Genomic DNA, 16,162 nt, shown 5'->3' on the forward strand with positions numbered 1-16,162 from the left:
CCGTAAACACACACCCGGAGCAGTGGGCAGCCATATTTCTGTGGTGCCCGGGGAGCAGTTGGGGAAACAGACCTGTGTTCCTTTTCACAGGGTCTTTCAATGTTGAAACCCTTCTTTAACCTTAAATGATTTTTTGTAGATCCAGTGGTCAAATGCTGTCGCCACATTTCTCACATCGCCGCCTATGATTGGTTCTACAGTGGCGTCACCGCAGGGTCTATCGTCTGCCCTCGCTATTAATCTGCCGGCGACCAACGGGAGGGTAGACTGCTCTTCCTCCTCCTGCTAAGCCTTAGAACCGGCACGATCAACTCGCCAAACACTTTGGGCCCCTTAGTATCAATTGAGCATCGTTTAAACACCACAGCCTGTTTTGTTGCTGACCATGTCCCTTTATGACTACAGTGTACCCATCTTCTGATGGCTACTTCCAGCAGGATAATGCACCATGTCACAAAGCTCAAATCATCTCAGACTGGTTTCTTGAACATGACAATGAGTTCACTTTACTCAAATGACCTCCACAGTCACCAGATCTCAATCCAATAGAGCACCTTTGGGATGTGGTGGAACGGGAGATTCGCATCATGGATGTGCAGCCAACAAATCTGCAGCAACTGCGTGATGCTATCATGTCAATATGGACCAAAATCTCTGAGGAATGTTTCCAACATCTATGCCACGAAGAATTAAGGCAGATCTGAAGGCAAAAGGGGTCCTAGAAGCAACATCTCGGAACATAGACATTCATACAAGGAAAATATGACATCCACTTATACAATAAACTGACACAAAGCCGTATAAAAATAAAATCTAGTTTAATTGTGGAATATTAGTTTTATAACGCTAGATTTCAAATAATCAAATGTACATTTAATGAAGGAACCGATACAATACAGGAAGCAAAACAAGTAGTGTACTGAATTGTGTGTGTATCTAACAGATGCGGACTAAAGTTAGATATCCCTGTTGACACTTAGTACTCAGACGAGGGCAAAGGTGGTTAGAAAATCAAATAAATTGTCTAACATATTCAAATAAATCACCTTTAAATGGGGAACAAACAACTCAAGATGAAGTACTAATGACTCACAGATGTACTGAAAGTCAGGCACTGTGGGAAATAAAACACGTTTGTGTACTTGAGAAGAGCAACAATGGTTGCATCGGTGTGCTTCAAACCCGCTCATTTGACCTGCACGCTTCAGAACGTCCTACATGAAAATAATCGCTTTTATGGTCTGAATGAGTATATATGACAAGGTATAAAATACTTTATGGCATCTACAGGCAGGAAATATCCTCTCAAGATGCATGTTATATATTTACACTTCTATAAGCTGCCATTCTGTACGTTCATTATTATGTGGTCTTTGAGCAGTTTGATGGGTTGCATAGATTTCGCCAGTTTCTCAAATACACAGCGTACACGTCTATATTTGAGAACAGTGATAACAGATGCAAATGCTGCCGATTAAAACAACCCATGACACCTAGTTTTCATAAAACAAATTCAATTGATAGTGCTTGAGAAACAATTTAGTGCGACACCTATACATTAGAAAACCTGAAATATGAATATGTACATTTACAGTATGTCAACAAAGCCTTATTGAAAGCCTATTTTACATCCAATGAGTCTCCGTGGAAACAGCCAAGTGAAAGGAAAAAAAAAGGAAAAAGAGCTTTGAGGCCATTTTTAAAACGCTTCACCATAACAAATGCGTGATGAGGCTATTTCACATAAATTGAATCAGAATCAGAAAATCCAAAATATTGTACCAATTAAAACAAAATCTATGGCTTTTTACATTAATTGCCTCAAGCGTGCGCACACACACACAGTTCATTATTAACATTCATCATTCTCTAAACATTATTACTGTTGTTATTTCATTAATGCTTGATCACCTTCACGCTCTACGTACAGTTGGATCAGAGGTGGCTCGGTGCTTGCCCAAGTCAAAACATCCGGAATTAGTTTTTATATGTTAAACACCTACTGTACATGAAAACGGCCAAAGCACTTCAGACTCACATTTTATTGGTGATATAACTACATCTATATTGAGCTCCAGCATTGCAGACGGCAAACAAACTGGAGCTCTGATGAGGGTGTGTGTACGTTCAAAGGCAGAAAAAGGCAAATTGGTTCTCCTACTGCAGTTTCGATGCTTTCCTTCATTGGTAAAACCTAAAGGGTTGATGGGAAGTGAGAGAAGACGCTTCCAAAGGACAATACACAATCATAAACACAGGTGCTGAAGATGGAGCCAGCTCAATGTTAATGTGAGAGTAAGCGCTATCATTGTTGGCTGGATACGATATGGTGCATCGTCTAAAGGGTTACTGTAGATGGGGGGAGGGAGAGAGAGAGGGAGGGAGGGAGGAAGTGACAAAACCTCTGCTTTTTGAACTTGCACCTCCTCATCAGTAGATATTAGGACAGTCTGTGTATTTCCTATCAAAGTAGCCGCCAGTGTTCAGCCAGTCCTGTGATCCTGTATATGGATTTGTGCCTAACTGAAACCACCTAAAAACAGTAGGAGAGGTTAAAAATATTGCATAAATAACAGAAAAAAAAAACTGTAAAAAAGGAGCAGCACTAACCTAGTTGACCACTCTTCACCATCTTTGGCCCGCTCTTTACGAGCTGCTCTCTGCTTCTCTTCCAGTCTCTCCTTTTCTCTGCTGGCTTCATCTGCACAAAAACGCACAATCAAAGAAATCAAATGTTAGGGTTTAGCATGCGTGAACAGCACGGGGTGCTGTAGGGCTGGTTTTGGGTTTTAAAGGAACAGTCCACTTTTTTTGGAAATAGGCTCATTTTACAACTCCCCTAGAGTTAAACTCCCCTTGAGTTTTACCGTTTTTTGAATCCATTCAGCCGATCTCCGGGTTTGGCGATAGCACTTTTAGCTTAGCTTAGCATAGATCATTGAATCTTATTAGTAGACCATTAGCATTTGAAAATGACCAAAGAGTTTCGATAATTTTCCTATTTAAAGCTTGACTCTTCTGTAGTTACATCGTGTACTAAGGCTGATGGAAAATTAAAAGTTGCGATTTTCTAGACCAATATGGCTAAGAACTATACTCTCATTCCGGCGTAATAATCAAGGAACTTTGCTGCCGTACCATGGGTGCAGCAGGCGCAATGATAATATGCAGCGCCTGAAAGTAGTCCCCAGCTAGGGATGCTAATGGTCTAATCCGATTCAATGATCTATGCTAAGCTAAGCTAAAAGTGCTATCGCCAGACCCGGAGATCGGCTGAATGGATTCAAAAATGGTAAAACTCAACTGTTTAACTCCAGGGGAGTTGTAAAATGAGCTTATTTCAAAAAAAGTGGAGTGTTCCTTTAATGACTTCATTACCCATGTTGCCGTTCTCCATGGCTCTGATGTCAGGCCGCAGGCGGCAGTCTGTTGGTGCCAGCACTCCTTCCATGCCAGGCTCCAGCTCATTCAGCGTCATGGCAAAATGAGTGAAGTTATACATCTAGAAGTGAACAGAGGGGGGTTGGAATCAGGTAGACCACCATTACTACACTACTGTTTAAGAGTTTGGTGTCAGTAAAATGTATGTTCTGTAAGAAATTATGTTTATTCAGTAAGGATGTATTAAATTGATCATATTGAAGATATTGATAATGTTACAGAAGATTTTCATTTTAAATAAATGCTGTTCTGTTGACATTTCTATTAAAAGAATACTGAAAAAACATGGTTTCCACAAAAAATATTAAGCAGCAATATTCAGTTTTCAACATTGGAAATAAGAAAAATATTTGAGCAAATCAGCATATTAGAGTGATTTCTGAGGGATCGTGTGATACTGAAAACTGGAGTAATGATGCTGAAAATTCATCTTAATTACATTTTAAAATGGCATTCAAATAGAAAACAATTATTTTAAATTTCAATTTCACAATAAAACTGTTCTTACTGTATTTTAAACAAATAAATGCAGTCTTAATGAGCATAAGAGACTTACTTAAATAATAATAACTGCACCAAACCCAAACTTTTAAACAATAGTGTACTTCACTTCAACGGAAATCATCCGTTTGTTTGACTAATTTAGGCCACTGCACATGAACATAACTGTGTGTGTGTGTGTGTGTGTGTACCTCTGCTGAATGAGGAGGTCTTGATGATATTCTCCATAATAATGTGCTACCAGGAATCACTGCCACAGTCTCCTGTACTTCAGGCATTTCATCGGCATCCTCGTTGACTGTTTCTGGCTCCTCCTGTTGGTGCAAGTACATAAATTAAACAATAACTTTCCCTAATATGCTTTAATTTTTATTAGTCACACAATACCTGGTATTCAGGAAAAGCATAAACACATTAGACACGATATCAAACCAAGTGCCCCCTCCAGTACATAGACTATTTTATCGTTTAAAATGAAACACTTATATTTGTAAAATGTTTGGCTTGAAAAGTCAGCTCGGGCTTGCATTGTTTAAAATAAGTGTCACATGGTTACTTAGTTGCTTCTGCAAAACACAAAAGAAGATATTTTGAAAATGTTTGCAACAAAAAAAGTTATATCCTCTATCCTGTGAATAAAAACACAGACATTTCTCAAAGTATCTACTTTTATGTTCCACAGGAGAGGAACTGCCAGTCATGTTTGGAATGACAGTGACCATTTTTAAGCCACAATGAATGCATCCATACAGAAAACACACAGAAGCTCCCACACTCATTGACAAGACGTCTGTTAAATATAGAAATCAACAGGGTGTGTTGTCATGTAATGAGACACGTGTTTAAATAAACAAATCAACTGACAAAAACCTGAACAGAGGCAAAGGTCTGAGGCATGATGAGTATTTTAACACACCTGCTCTCTCTACACCTACACAGCTCACATAAATTAGCACATTTAAACCACACACACACCAATAAAAACAGTTCAGTAACCCTAAAACAAAACTCCATTATTCTCTGCGTGTGCAAGAATCACTACAGACAGTCTAAGATGTCTACACCTCCTAATGATACTAGTCTAAATCTCTCTCTGTTACCTTGAACACAGAGAGAGCTTTTGCATTAGATTTACCGGAAACTTTAGCAGTCAGGGACAGAAGCAGCATGAGTGGTCAACTATTATCTTTCATACCTTCTGTTTTTTAGTGTCCGTTGTTCCTTTCTTCTCGAGCTTCCGATGGGCCTCGAACACCTGTGGGTCGACGCTCCACATACACTCTGTCCATTTCCCATAGATCACACAGCGCTTCTTCTTACTGGATGTGACACAGAGGAAAACAACAGGAAACATGCACTCATTAAATAAAGAACAATAAAGAAACAGGAGAATTTCTTAAATCCATTGAAATGTTGGCATTCTAGTTGTTAGCTAGCATGAAAAAGCAATTACGTAATATGTTCAGTCATAATATCTAATATCTGTTCTCTGGTAAGTGATTCCAAATAATGCATTTCTATAATGAAGCTGATAACAGATAACATTTGCTCTTTTGTGTAATGCTGCTAGGCGTCAGTATAAATCCTAGACAACTGATATATTGATCAATGCAACGATTTCCTCATTTAAATCAAGTGAGTCAGGATCTCACCTCTTATCCTGGATGTAACCTTCAACTCTGTGCAGCTCCTTTCCAAACATCCCACAGGGTTTAAAGTTCAGTACACACTTCTCTCCAGTACTAACCAATCACACATCAAATTAATCATTCAGACATATCCATGTGAATTCACAAAAGAATAGATGGATCATAAAAACTGGCTTTACCTGTGGTTGACAATTTCTACAGTGCCGTACTGTTCAATCCACAGTTTACCAATAATTATATTGTGTACACAGCAGAAAGGGTTCGTCCATGTGTATGCCTCTTTATGCCTGGTGAGGATAAACACACACACACACGCGCATAAGTGAGCAGGCAGTTACTCGGCAACCCCAGAACCCTTTGCTCTCAAATCCAACCACTGACTCATCCAAGAAAAATCTCACTCACACAATCAATAAACCTTTTCATGAACAAAGTAGTAAGAAAGTTAGCTAATTGTACACAAAAAAGCACTATACATTAACAATGTAATCTCAAAAAACAAACAAATTAAAAACCAAAACAAAAAACCCAAAAAAGGCATCCTTCTAAAAAAAACAAAAAAAAAAACAGCATTAGCTACATTAAAATGTAATATCAAATAATATCAAACAACCAAACAAAAACAAGCGAAAAAGCAGCCAAATAAATCAAAACCAAAAAAAAAAAAAAAAAGATAATAAAATTCTCCTTATTCTCCTCACTCCCAAAAAAGTAAAAAATAAAAAAAAGTAAATAACAAATATAATAAAACAAATACAAAGTACTAAATAATAATAAAAAATCCCTAAACAAACAAAAACAAAACAAAAAATAAAACCAAAACAAACACACCCCACCCCATTACATAATTATTATTATTATTTGTTTTATATTTGGATACTTTTATATCAAACCACCAAACAAAAACATGCATTAAAAGCAAACCCAAACCAAAAAAAAGGCAGAAAAAGCAACCCCCCCCCCCCAAAAAAAGAATAAATAAATAATATAATAATAACAAATGAAAAGCAAAACCAGATCAAAACAAATATAAATCAGGGAATATCTCTATCATGGTCTACTCTGTACATGTGTGTGCACTTAAAGATGACACACTCACTTGTAAAGCTCTAGCGTGATGGTCCCTTTAGGTTCTGCCTCCACACTTTTGCCCCAGAACTTGAGTTTGGGGTAGATGGAGCCATGGAACACAAAGTCACCAGTCAGACTCTCAGTGTGAAACGCACTGATCGGCGGATGGTGACTCACCTGCTCTGAGATCAGTCTGAAACCCTGATCCTCTCTGAGAAGAGAAGCCAACAAGAGCAGAGGAAGGAAGCATTAAGGGGAAGGAGAAGTAGAGTTACATAAATGACAGAGACCAGTTTCCCTCCGGACCGATTCTGATCTAACCCACATTTAACAACATCCTCAAATCTTATCAGCATAGTTTGTTATTAATCACTTTATTTATTTATTTATATGCCTTTACCGTGTGAGTTCATAGGTTTCTCCTAAAAGCGGGTTGAAAGGTTTTCCAGTTCTATCCCACTGAGAAGCGACTGCAGACACAGCGAAGGCAGCTACCGTCTTAAAAGAAAGACAAACAAACAGGTTTGTAATTCATCAACTGCCTCACAATTTATGTCTATTATGATACAACTCGATATTGACCCAGCCCTAGCTTATATTGAAATGATAAACGAATTATAAAATCCAAGCACAACAATCTGCCTTTAAGAAGTGTGTGTGGTCTCACCTGCATCCTCTCTATAGAGTCGGACTGTGAGCAGGCTTTCTGGATGAGGTATGTGTGCTCCATATACTCAGAGATTCTCTGTAGAAAGCTCAGGGGCTCATTGAACACAATAGGCATGGTGATCTTGGACAGCTCCTAGAGAACAGCACCAGCAAACAGACTGAGCAGGACCAAACACCACTACAACTTCACGAGTCGTGCTTTCAAACTACTTTACTAATAGTTCTGTATAAGTACAGTGCTTCAGGATTATGTCCATTAGACAGTGTTTAGACATGTTCTTTAAGGGGCCTCAATGCAACATTCTTGAATGAAAAAAATACAGCTGGACTGAGTGCAAATGAAGAGAACGACCTGAGATATGTTTTCTAAAAGTTAAACTATGTCAGCTTGACATGTCAGTCAAATGTGACTGCATGTACATAATTTACTACTGAAAATTACAGACTAAGAGATCTGTCATGGACTTTAGAAGATTCCACCATCTCTGAGAAGTTGTTTGTTCAAAAGAAAAAGACAAACACTAAAAGCTAAATAACTATTCGTGCGGCATAAAAAAAAAAAAAAGAAGAAAGTGCACACGTTTTTTCTTCCCTACTGTGACGTATATCAGAGTTAAACGGCTTCTTAAATGAGAAAAAGAAACAGGGCTTGTCCATCAGGAATTGATTGGGTCACTGTCCTTTGCTAATTGCTGTGTTCTCATGTGAGTGACAGCTGCTGGAGGCGAGAACAGGTATCGTTTCCAGGGGCAGGGGAAGTTTTTGACTGAAGATTATAAGAGCATATGAATGAAAAAAATAATGAAGTTCACAGAAAAATTAACAGGCCAATATTTCACAAAAATACGATTGAAATCACGCTAAACTTGCTGCTAAAATGATTATTTATTTATCCTTACCAGTCCAATACATTTCTTGAGAATGCTCCACACACTAAAATCATTCCTGGAGAACATGGGGGCAGGAAGAGACGACCTGAGAGGGCAGAAGAATGTTTTCCCATTCATAAACATTAGGTGTACTAATATGTAGAACTATGCATATGATAAATGAACGAAAATTAACTATAAAGATAAAATGAACAATAAGAATCTTGAGAAAGAAAAGACAGAGAGAGAGAGTGAGAAAGATTAAAGGCAGAGAAAGAGCATGATAAAAAAAAACACAGCATGGGTCACAGCGCTGGAATCTGGCTGTACCTGTGCTTCTTAATTCCGTTCTCCTGAGGAACCGCTCCATTGTTCTTCTGAGCGCCGCCATACACTACAGCATCTTTAAAACTGGCTTCTGATGTGCCTTCACACGACTCGTCTGAATCCAAGCCTGGGACACACAAGCACGTCTTACTTGAGATATTCAGATAGACAGAGATGCATGACTGCAACCTTAAGAGGGTTCATTATTTTTGAAACACTACATTAAAAAAAAAATATATACTGCTTAAACAAGTGTTCAAAATAAATATTTTACTCTTCAAAATGAATTATAAATATATAAAATCAGGGCTGCATAATGAATCGAAATAATTAATAGTTTTTTATTAATATTTTGTTGTTTTTTTTCCTTAAAAAAAAAAAAAAAAAAAAAGATTCAGTGAAATAGTGCAAACAGACACAGCAAACCTGGATTCTGTCTGTAAAAAACTTTTAATTTTTTTTTTTTTTTATTTAATGCAGACCACCTCACCAAACATCTTCTGTGCACCTGATATCAACATGCAGTTATTAACTATGGCACTATTTAATAACATGGTCTAAAATGGTCCTTCACATTTTGTACCATCTGATATGAGCGACTCTGCTGATATCAGACATCAGGAGCCCAGCACAATGACCGGTCAAGGTCCGTATCGCCTTGTTTATTTATTCATTACATTATTTTCATCTCATTTCATCTCAGCAATGACAGAAGCCATCAGACCATCTGAACACAGCACTACATAATTGAAGCCATCAACAGACTGCGGTAAGCCGACACCAGAACGGCACGCTACATCGCAGCCACTCTGTCATAAACACACAAGACTGAAGGCCAAAGTCAACAGTGGCCAAAACACTAACAATAGGGGACAAATTAGATCGTTCTCAAAAAAAAAAAACACAGCTGTTTAATACTGCTGTGTGTAAATGTCAATGTTTTCATGGCATGCGACAGCTCTGGATGGCCTTGTGTCACAGAGGTGATGTTACAAACAACTTCCGATCATGAATCAATATTTCTTTTAGGATTTTAAAGGTACATTTTTGGTCTCAAATATCCATTCATCATCACTGCAATCATGTGCACAACGTCTGTGATTGGTTACTGTGCTATTCGGCTGCAAAAAAGCGGCATAAATGGACACTTCATTAAATACTAAATGTACGATTGATTATTTTCACAGCCCTACCATGACGTGCCATTTAATATGTCTTACCTGTGACTGCATCATAGAACTCGTCTTCATTGTTCATTGTAGATTATGGGCTGCCAACACGGGTCTCTCTAAAACATGGTCTCTCTTTCACTTTCTTGCCTCGGGAGACTTGTTACCACATCCAAAACAGGGACACCTGTGGAGAGCCAAAACAAACAAGAAAACAACTCAACCTTGGAGTCAGTTAAAAAACATACACTAAAATGGACAAAAATCCCATCATTCACCTGTTCCTCCGATGATCTTATAGCCTACATTCATGCACTCATTCATCCGTCATGTTTGACTGAAACTAGCCGGCCACACTTGAACTGAAAGGTGGAGCAAGTATGGGTCCCCTCCCATGGGCTTGTATGCAGGAACGCATTTGATATAGAACTGAACTTTGGACTGTCTACTTCCAAAGAGTGTAACCTGACAGACAGATCTGTACTGTGACGCATACGGGACAGCCTCATCTCAGTCTAGACGAGACCTGAGGGAACACTTCTAGCACAGTTAAAGTCTACTAACCAGCTATGCAATTTTATGTAGCTATTGCGGAGTTAAAGCAAGCTTACTAAATATCTTTCCTGGTCTGTTCTAGTAGGTTGCCATTTGTGCTCGGCGAATTCCCTGAGCACAAATTACTGGAGAGCAATTAGCAGTTTTATTACAGCCCCAGGACAACTCTGAAGTCTTTAAGTAACACGAAAAGCAAAGACAAATTAAGCAGTACTGAAGAGTCCTTCACTGCTACACTTTTTTTTTTTTTACATTAAGACTTCTTGGCCATCTCAGAAAATGTTAAGTACCACAGGAAAATCAAAATCAGTGAGCCGACCCACTATTAGGTCAAATATGCAAAGCTAGGTGACATAGTACAAATATATGTTATATAAAGTTTATTGCTTTTTAATAATAAACCTTATCAGACATTTTCTTTAGACAAGTGCCACCAACCAATCCAACCAGCATATTGTATTATTGGAGGGAAAAAAAGCAGACCTAAGACTTCTCTATTGTGTCATCCATCGGCTGTTGATTGAATTTTGATATATGGCTGCTTTACTCAAAATGAATGTGAGCTTGCAGTCGATTTTAAGAAAGGTGTGGGGTTAAAGTGGACTAAAAGAATGGAGAAGTCTGACATTTCCACCAGAAGTTAAAATCTAATTAAACAAATATCACTCGATTTTTAAATTCAGATGATCTTAAAAATATATTTTCCTTGCACGTATGCATCAACTCATTGTTCAGCATGAGTTTCAAACAACATTTTGCAAGGCCTAATTGGTTTCTGATGACTAAAACCACATGATGCTTGTTTTCAATTGGGAATTGTTTTCAACAGTGCAGGTCAAGGTTATTTAAGAGATCTAAAGAGGGAAAAGTCAGGGGTCATGCCACACGGATGACACATGAGTAAATCAGAGAGTAGGAAATGAGTCTAACTGCAGCGTGAAAGACAACTTTCAGCTGTCGGTGTCAAGGTTAGACCAACTCTTAACATTAACTGTTTTTCCAAAAATGCAGACAGTTGGGCTTCAAAGAAGAAAAGGGATGTGAAGATGTGAGATATTATCTTAAAGGGATAGTTCATCTAAAAAAAAAAAAAAAAAAAACAATTCTGTCATCGTCATTGACATTAACTCACCCTCATGTTGTTCCAAACATGTACGACTTTATCTCTATTGAACATAATAGGAACATTTTTCATATACAACCTTATTTGGCAACAGGCATTACAGAGCATAAATGAATACTTGAAAAGTTATGAAATATAACAATATATTTGTATCCTGTATGTAGAGTTTTTCCATTGGTTGATTGAGCTGGGTAAGAAGAAAAATGTTTGCATGCATATGAAAATATATATAGGAGAAACCCTGAATAATTTACTGGTTGATTTGTGTATTATAGAAGTCATCTGATAGCTTTGTGTGATGAAAAGACAGAAAAAGATTATTCACACAGATAATTATCGCCTTCAGTGGCCTGTTAACCGTGGCGACCGGATTATAGATTTGAGATTGTGAGTTTGATTTGAATGGCAATCAGATCAGCCTTTTGTGTTCCATTCAAGAGAGAAAGTCACAAGAGTAAATAATAACAGAAATTAGATTTTCGGGTGAACTATCCCCTTAAATACACATTACAGCCAATGTCAAAATTGGCAAAGGGTCAACTGGAGACAGCATTAGTCCTCTGAAATCAAAGACGACGGACAAAGAGAGAGAGAGAGAGACAGTATTGCTCAAGGTTTTCAACAGAATCTGTTACATTATCTCTGGTGCACTTTCACCTACATGAGAAAACAAGTGTTCTGCAATCAGCTGAAAAGTTAAAATAACAGACGTCCCAGCCGTCCCCTGAGACACGGTGTTGTGCTAGAGTAATGATGTCTGATCTGGGAACAAGGTTCCCAGGAGAGAGAGGAACACAATCAGAGACGACCGACTGTGGGTGCCATGGCAACTGATCATCACGCACAATGTGTCTGTGTGAAAAATAAAGACTCAGGTGCAGACGTGGTAATGAGAACGCTGGGTCTTACGAGATCCAGCACACAATCAGGTCCTGTCGCATTTGAACAAAATCATATTCGATTGAACCAGGGGATAGAAGTGAAATTTGGGAAATAAAGGGTAGACAGAATGGATTTGACGTAATATCGCACATAAGGTGGCCTGGACAGAATCACTTGGGCTTTCTGCACTTATTTGAGGGTAAATCTGCAGAATTGATTGTGCATTTATTATGTTTAATGAATTTAAATGCATTTAAACATGGTTTAAAAAAATTGGCTAAAATTCTTAAAGGAATAGTTTACCCAAATATGAAAATTTGCTTAAAAGGCATCCGAGATGTAGATACCAGATATAGGAACATATTTGGTGGAATTTAACATTACACTTGCTCACCAATGGATCCACTGCAGTGTATGGGTGCCGTCAGAATGAGAGTCCAAACAGCTGATAATATAATCCACAAGAACTCCACTCGACTCCAGTCCATCAATTAACATCTTGATCACCTCAATCCATAATATCGCTTTCTCCAGTGAAAAAGTCATCGGCATCAGGAGAGAAATATGCACAGATCAAGTACCATTTAGAAGCAAAAAGTCCTAAACCAATATGTTGATGGATGGCGATGCGAGTAAAAAAGGAGATGGACTTTGACACAGGAGGAAGCATTATGGATTATAGACTGGTATTTTGGCAAGAACTGATGGTTTAAAGTTAAAACTTGGTCACAATGGTAGATTTGTTTCTTACAAACACGCAGCTTTTCAGTTCACATGATGTTAACTGATGGACTGGAGTGGTGTGGATTATATTATCAGCTGTTTGGACTCTCATTCTGACGGCACCCATTCACTGCAGAGCATCCATTGGTGAGCAAGTGATGTAATGCTAAATTTCTCCAAATATGTTCTGATGAAGAAACAAACTCATCTCTACATCTTGGATATCCTGAGAGGGAGTATATTTTCAACAAATCTTCATAAAGCCATAAAGAGAATTTAGCGCTTATTAAGCAAGATGGGCATTCCAAATCTGTGAATATTTGAGAAGGTTTCTCGCATAGCTACCAGTGGCAGAGAGGAGATACCTGAAGGGGCATGACTGCATAATAAAGTGACCATAGGGAAACACACAAACACCCACGAGATTTCAGAAGTGGAATGAGTCAGTCTTTTGAGTTACTCACAGTTTGATTGAGGCCTTTAGAATGTAGTCTGCTTGGGTGAGGTGCAAGCACATACCTGACAATGACACACACTAGTAGTTAGCAAGTCAAGGCGGTGTTGGGAATCTCCATGAAACGTACACATAAAACAAAGCAGTGACACCTTGCTTTACTCTCTGGAATGTGGCCTGATACTCATCTATATCTGTCTACAGACTTGCCCCAAGCTACACACAACAAGACACCTCAGGAACAGAAATAAAGCAATAACTGTTCAGAGGTCCACGTAGCAGACCCACTTTACAATACTGTACCCTTTCACCCACTTTAACAGCAGTAATGGACTGGCGCAACTTTTATATGCTACACAGAAATTATATTAGTTTTTATCAGATATAAACACCGTTGCTGCAATTAAAAGCCTTGGAACCTACATGAGTCAACATGACACTATGCAAATAAGTCAAACACTAACACACACCCCATTGAAAAAATAAATCAATCCAAAACCTGTCATTCTGACAGTTTTGCTAAAACAGGACGTTTGGAATGACTAAAAATATCGTCTTACAGTAAATAAAGTGCCCAGTCATGTACTGAGCAAGTTGTTTCAAATGTGTAACATGCTGGTGTATAAAGCCCCAGGGAATAACACAGACTTGTTCATGTCGGTGCAGAATATGTTAACATAGCGTTTACAAAACGTCTGTTTACTTCTAATAGGAAAATAAGATGAGGAAATGACAGCTGAGCAGCCCTCAAAATCAACACGACAGGGTTCGACCTCCAACACTAATACTGTGAATCAAAAGACAAGACTTTTCTGGATAATGTTGTTCATTTGTATGACTTTGTTGTCAAACGTGAATTATTGCGTGGAAAAATGACAACAAAACCAAAATATTCAGGACTATCACTCTGGGCTGTGTCAAAACCCGGTGAGCTGTATTTCTAAGATATTCTGGTTTACTCACGGAGTTTTTCCAGTGATCGCTGTTCACTCAAAAGTGTTGTGCAGCTCCCCAGGTTAAGGAGGCACAGCCAGAGCCTGTAAACAGATGCTAACGGGCTAAAGCTCCAGCAGCTAACTGACAAACTTACTAAGCAACGGCGCGAGGGCTTTTCGTCCGCTAGAAAGTGTTGCGTTGAAACTTTACATACTGGCGTGAATGAGTCCAAAGAGTTACTGTTAAATAAGAAAATCGTTACCTGTGATGATGGCCGGATTTCGCTTCTCTCGGGCAGGGATGCTGCTGCTGCTGCTGCTGCTGAAGGGCTGACATACAGCCGGAAGAGACCGAGAAGGGCGATATGATTGACAGGCCTCTTGGCCAATTATAGTGCGGGAATTTCGTCGCCTGACGGGTTACGTCAGAGCAAGACCATTTGTATTGTAGCTGCACAATAATGTGTTTATGATGCAGCATTGGTTCACTTAATCTCAATAACAATTACTTTTAAATGACGTGATATGGGAAACAATAAATAACATGTTTCATATATAATAGCGAATGAACGTATTAATGATTTGATTTATTTTAATTCATTTAAAAAATCTTTACAAAAATGGACCATAAAGACACTCTAATTTTCCACAAAATGTAACACAATATTTCGTAGTTCCCGTTATTGTTTTAACTTCAAGTAGCTATTACCTGGTACTGTTACTAAATTAAATTAAATTATAAATTAATTAAATTAAATTAAAAATAGCAGAAGGAATCTAAAGAAGCTTCAAGAAAAAAAATTTATGAAATAAATCCTACATTAATTTAATATTACAATGACAAAAGAAAAATGTAACTACTGTAATTTATTATTTATGATATCTAGCATGACATTATTTTATGTTATGTTTGTTATGGTAGTTTTTTCTTTTTTGCTCACATGCATATTGTTATTGGAACATGGAGTGCATGCATTTATTATAATATAAAATTGTAATATAATATCATTTCTAATATAAATTTGGAACTTTATAAATTTTTCTAAATTTTGAATTGTATCATTCAATTCAATCCAATTAAAGTTTATTTGTATAGTGCTTTTCACAATACAAATTAAAATACAGAAAATCAAGTCGATGTCCATATGGCAGGAATGCATATATATTTAACATCTTGGTGAAGACTTACTTTTGAAACATTCAGTTCTCTAAGCGACACCCACTCATAACTGCTTCTCATTCCAGCCATTTATTATACATTATCTTGACATCAAATTATTGAAACGAACAGCACAACCTTGCTTATCATGTATTACAGTCTGTTCTTTAAACCACCTTTCAGGCTACTCAGGTTTCAATTTTGCCACATGTTCATTCCAAGAAATGAGTGATCATATAATGTTGAGCAGTCATTACTAGAGGTCACTGATGAAAATGTAAAATAGTACAGAGAAGCAGGTTAACAGAGACCTGCATCTGCATGTGTATTATGATCCACAAATACTGCAATCTCTATGAAAGCACGAAAACGATTGAGCATAATGAAAAGCTTGTGAATTAATGATACAAATTAGGTCTGTTTGTTTTATGTCTCTCATTAATAATGAAGGCAGACGTCACTGATATACCCCACTGTTCCCAGAGCAGCTCAGTACAGCACAGCTGACCTGCACTGACCTCACTGCTTAATTGTACTTATTGAAATGTGTGTGTTGGAAACCACCTTGAAAACAGATGTCCCTTTCACATACTGGCCTTGATGGCTAAAATATACAGTATCCAGCTATAAGATAA

The 16,162-nt window shown here is 37.9% G+C and overlaps 1 protein-coding gene across 3 annotated transcripts; it reads right to left on the minus strand.

Moving 5' to 3' along the window:
- Positions 1–801: 801 nt before the first annotated feature.
- On the minus strand, positions 802–14,718 carry LOC306860430 (oxysterol-binding protein-related protein 2-like). 3 transcript variants are annotated; one of them, XM_079402147.1, is made up of 15 exons: positions 14,632–14,717; positions 13,444–13,498; positions 9,748–9,883; positions 8,531–8,654; positions 8,231–8,306; positions 7,330–7,464; positions 7,063–7,160; positions 6,691–6,873; positions 5,771–5,878; positions 5,595–5,684; positions 5,138–5,261; positions 4,134–4,256; positions 3,379–3,502; positions 2,611–2,701; positions 802–2,533 (listed from the first exon to the last, which is right to left on the minus strand). In XM_079402147.1, the coding sequence occupies exons 3-15, from the start codon at positions 9,782–9,784 to the stop codon at positions 2,431–2,433; spliced, it is 1,416 nt and encodes a 471-aa protein (XP_079258273.1). In that variant the 5' UTR covers positions 9,785–9,883; positions 13,444–13,498; positions 14,632–14,717; the 3' UTR covers positions 802–2,430. The 3 variants fall into 3 exon arrangements, with proteins under 3 accessions (XP_079258273.1, XP_079258272.1, XP_079258274.1); XM_079402146.1 differs by lacking the exon at positions 13,444–13,498 and having other exon boundaries at positions 14,632–14,718; XM_079402148.1 differs by lacking the exons at positions 13,444–13,498; positions 14,632–14,717 and adding an exon at positions 9,975–10,035.
- Positions 14,719–16,162: the final 1,444 nt, after the last annotated feature.

The sequence above is a fragment of the Barbus barbus genome, assembly GCF_936440315.1.
Source record: "Barbus barbus genome assembly, chromosome: 41".
Classification (NCBI taxonomy): domain Eukaryota; kingdom Metazoa; phylum Chordata; class Actinopteri; order Cypriniformes; family Cyprinidae; genus Barbus; species Barbus barbus.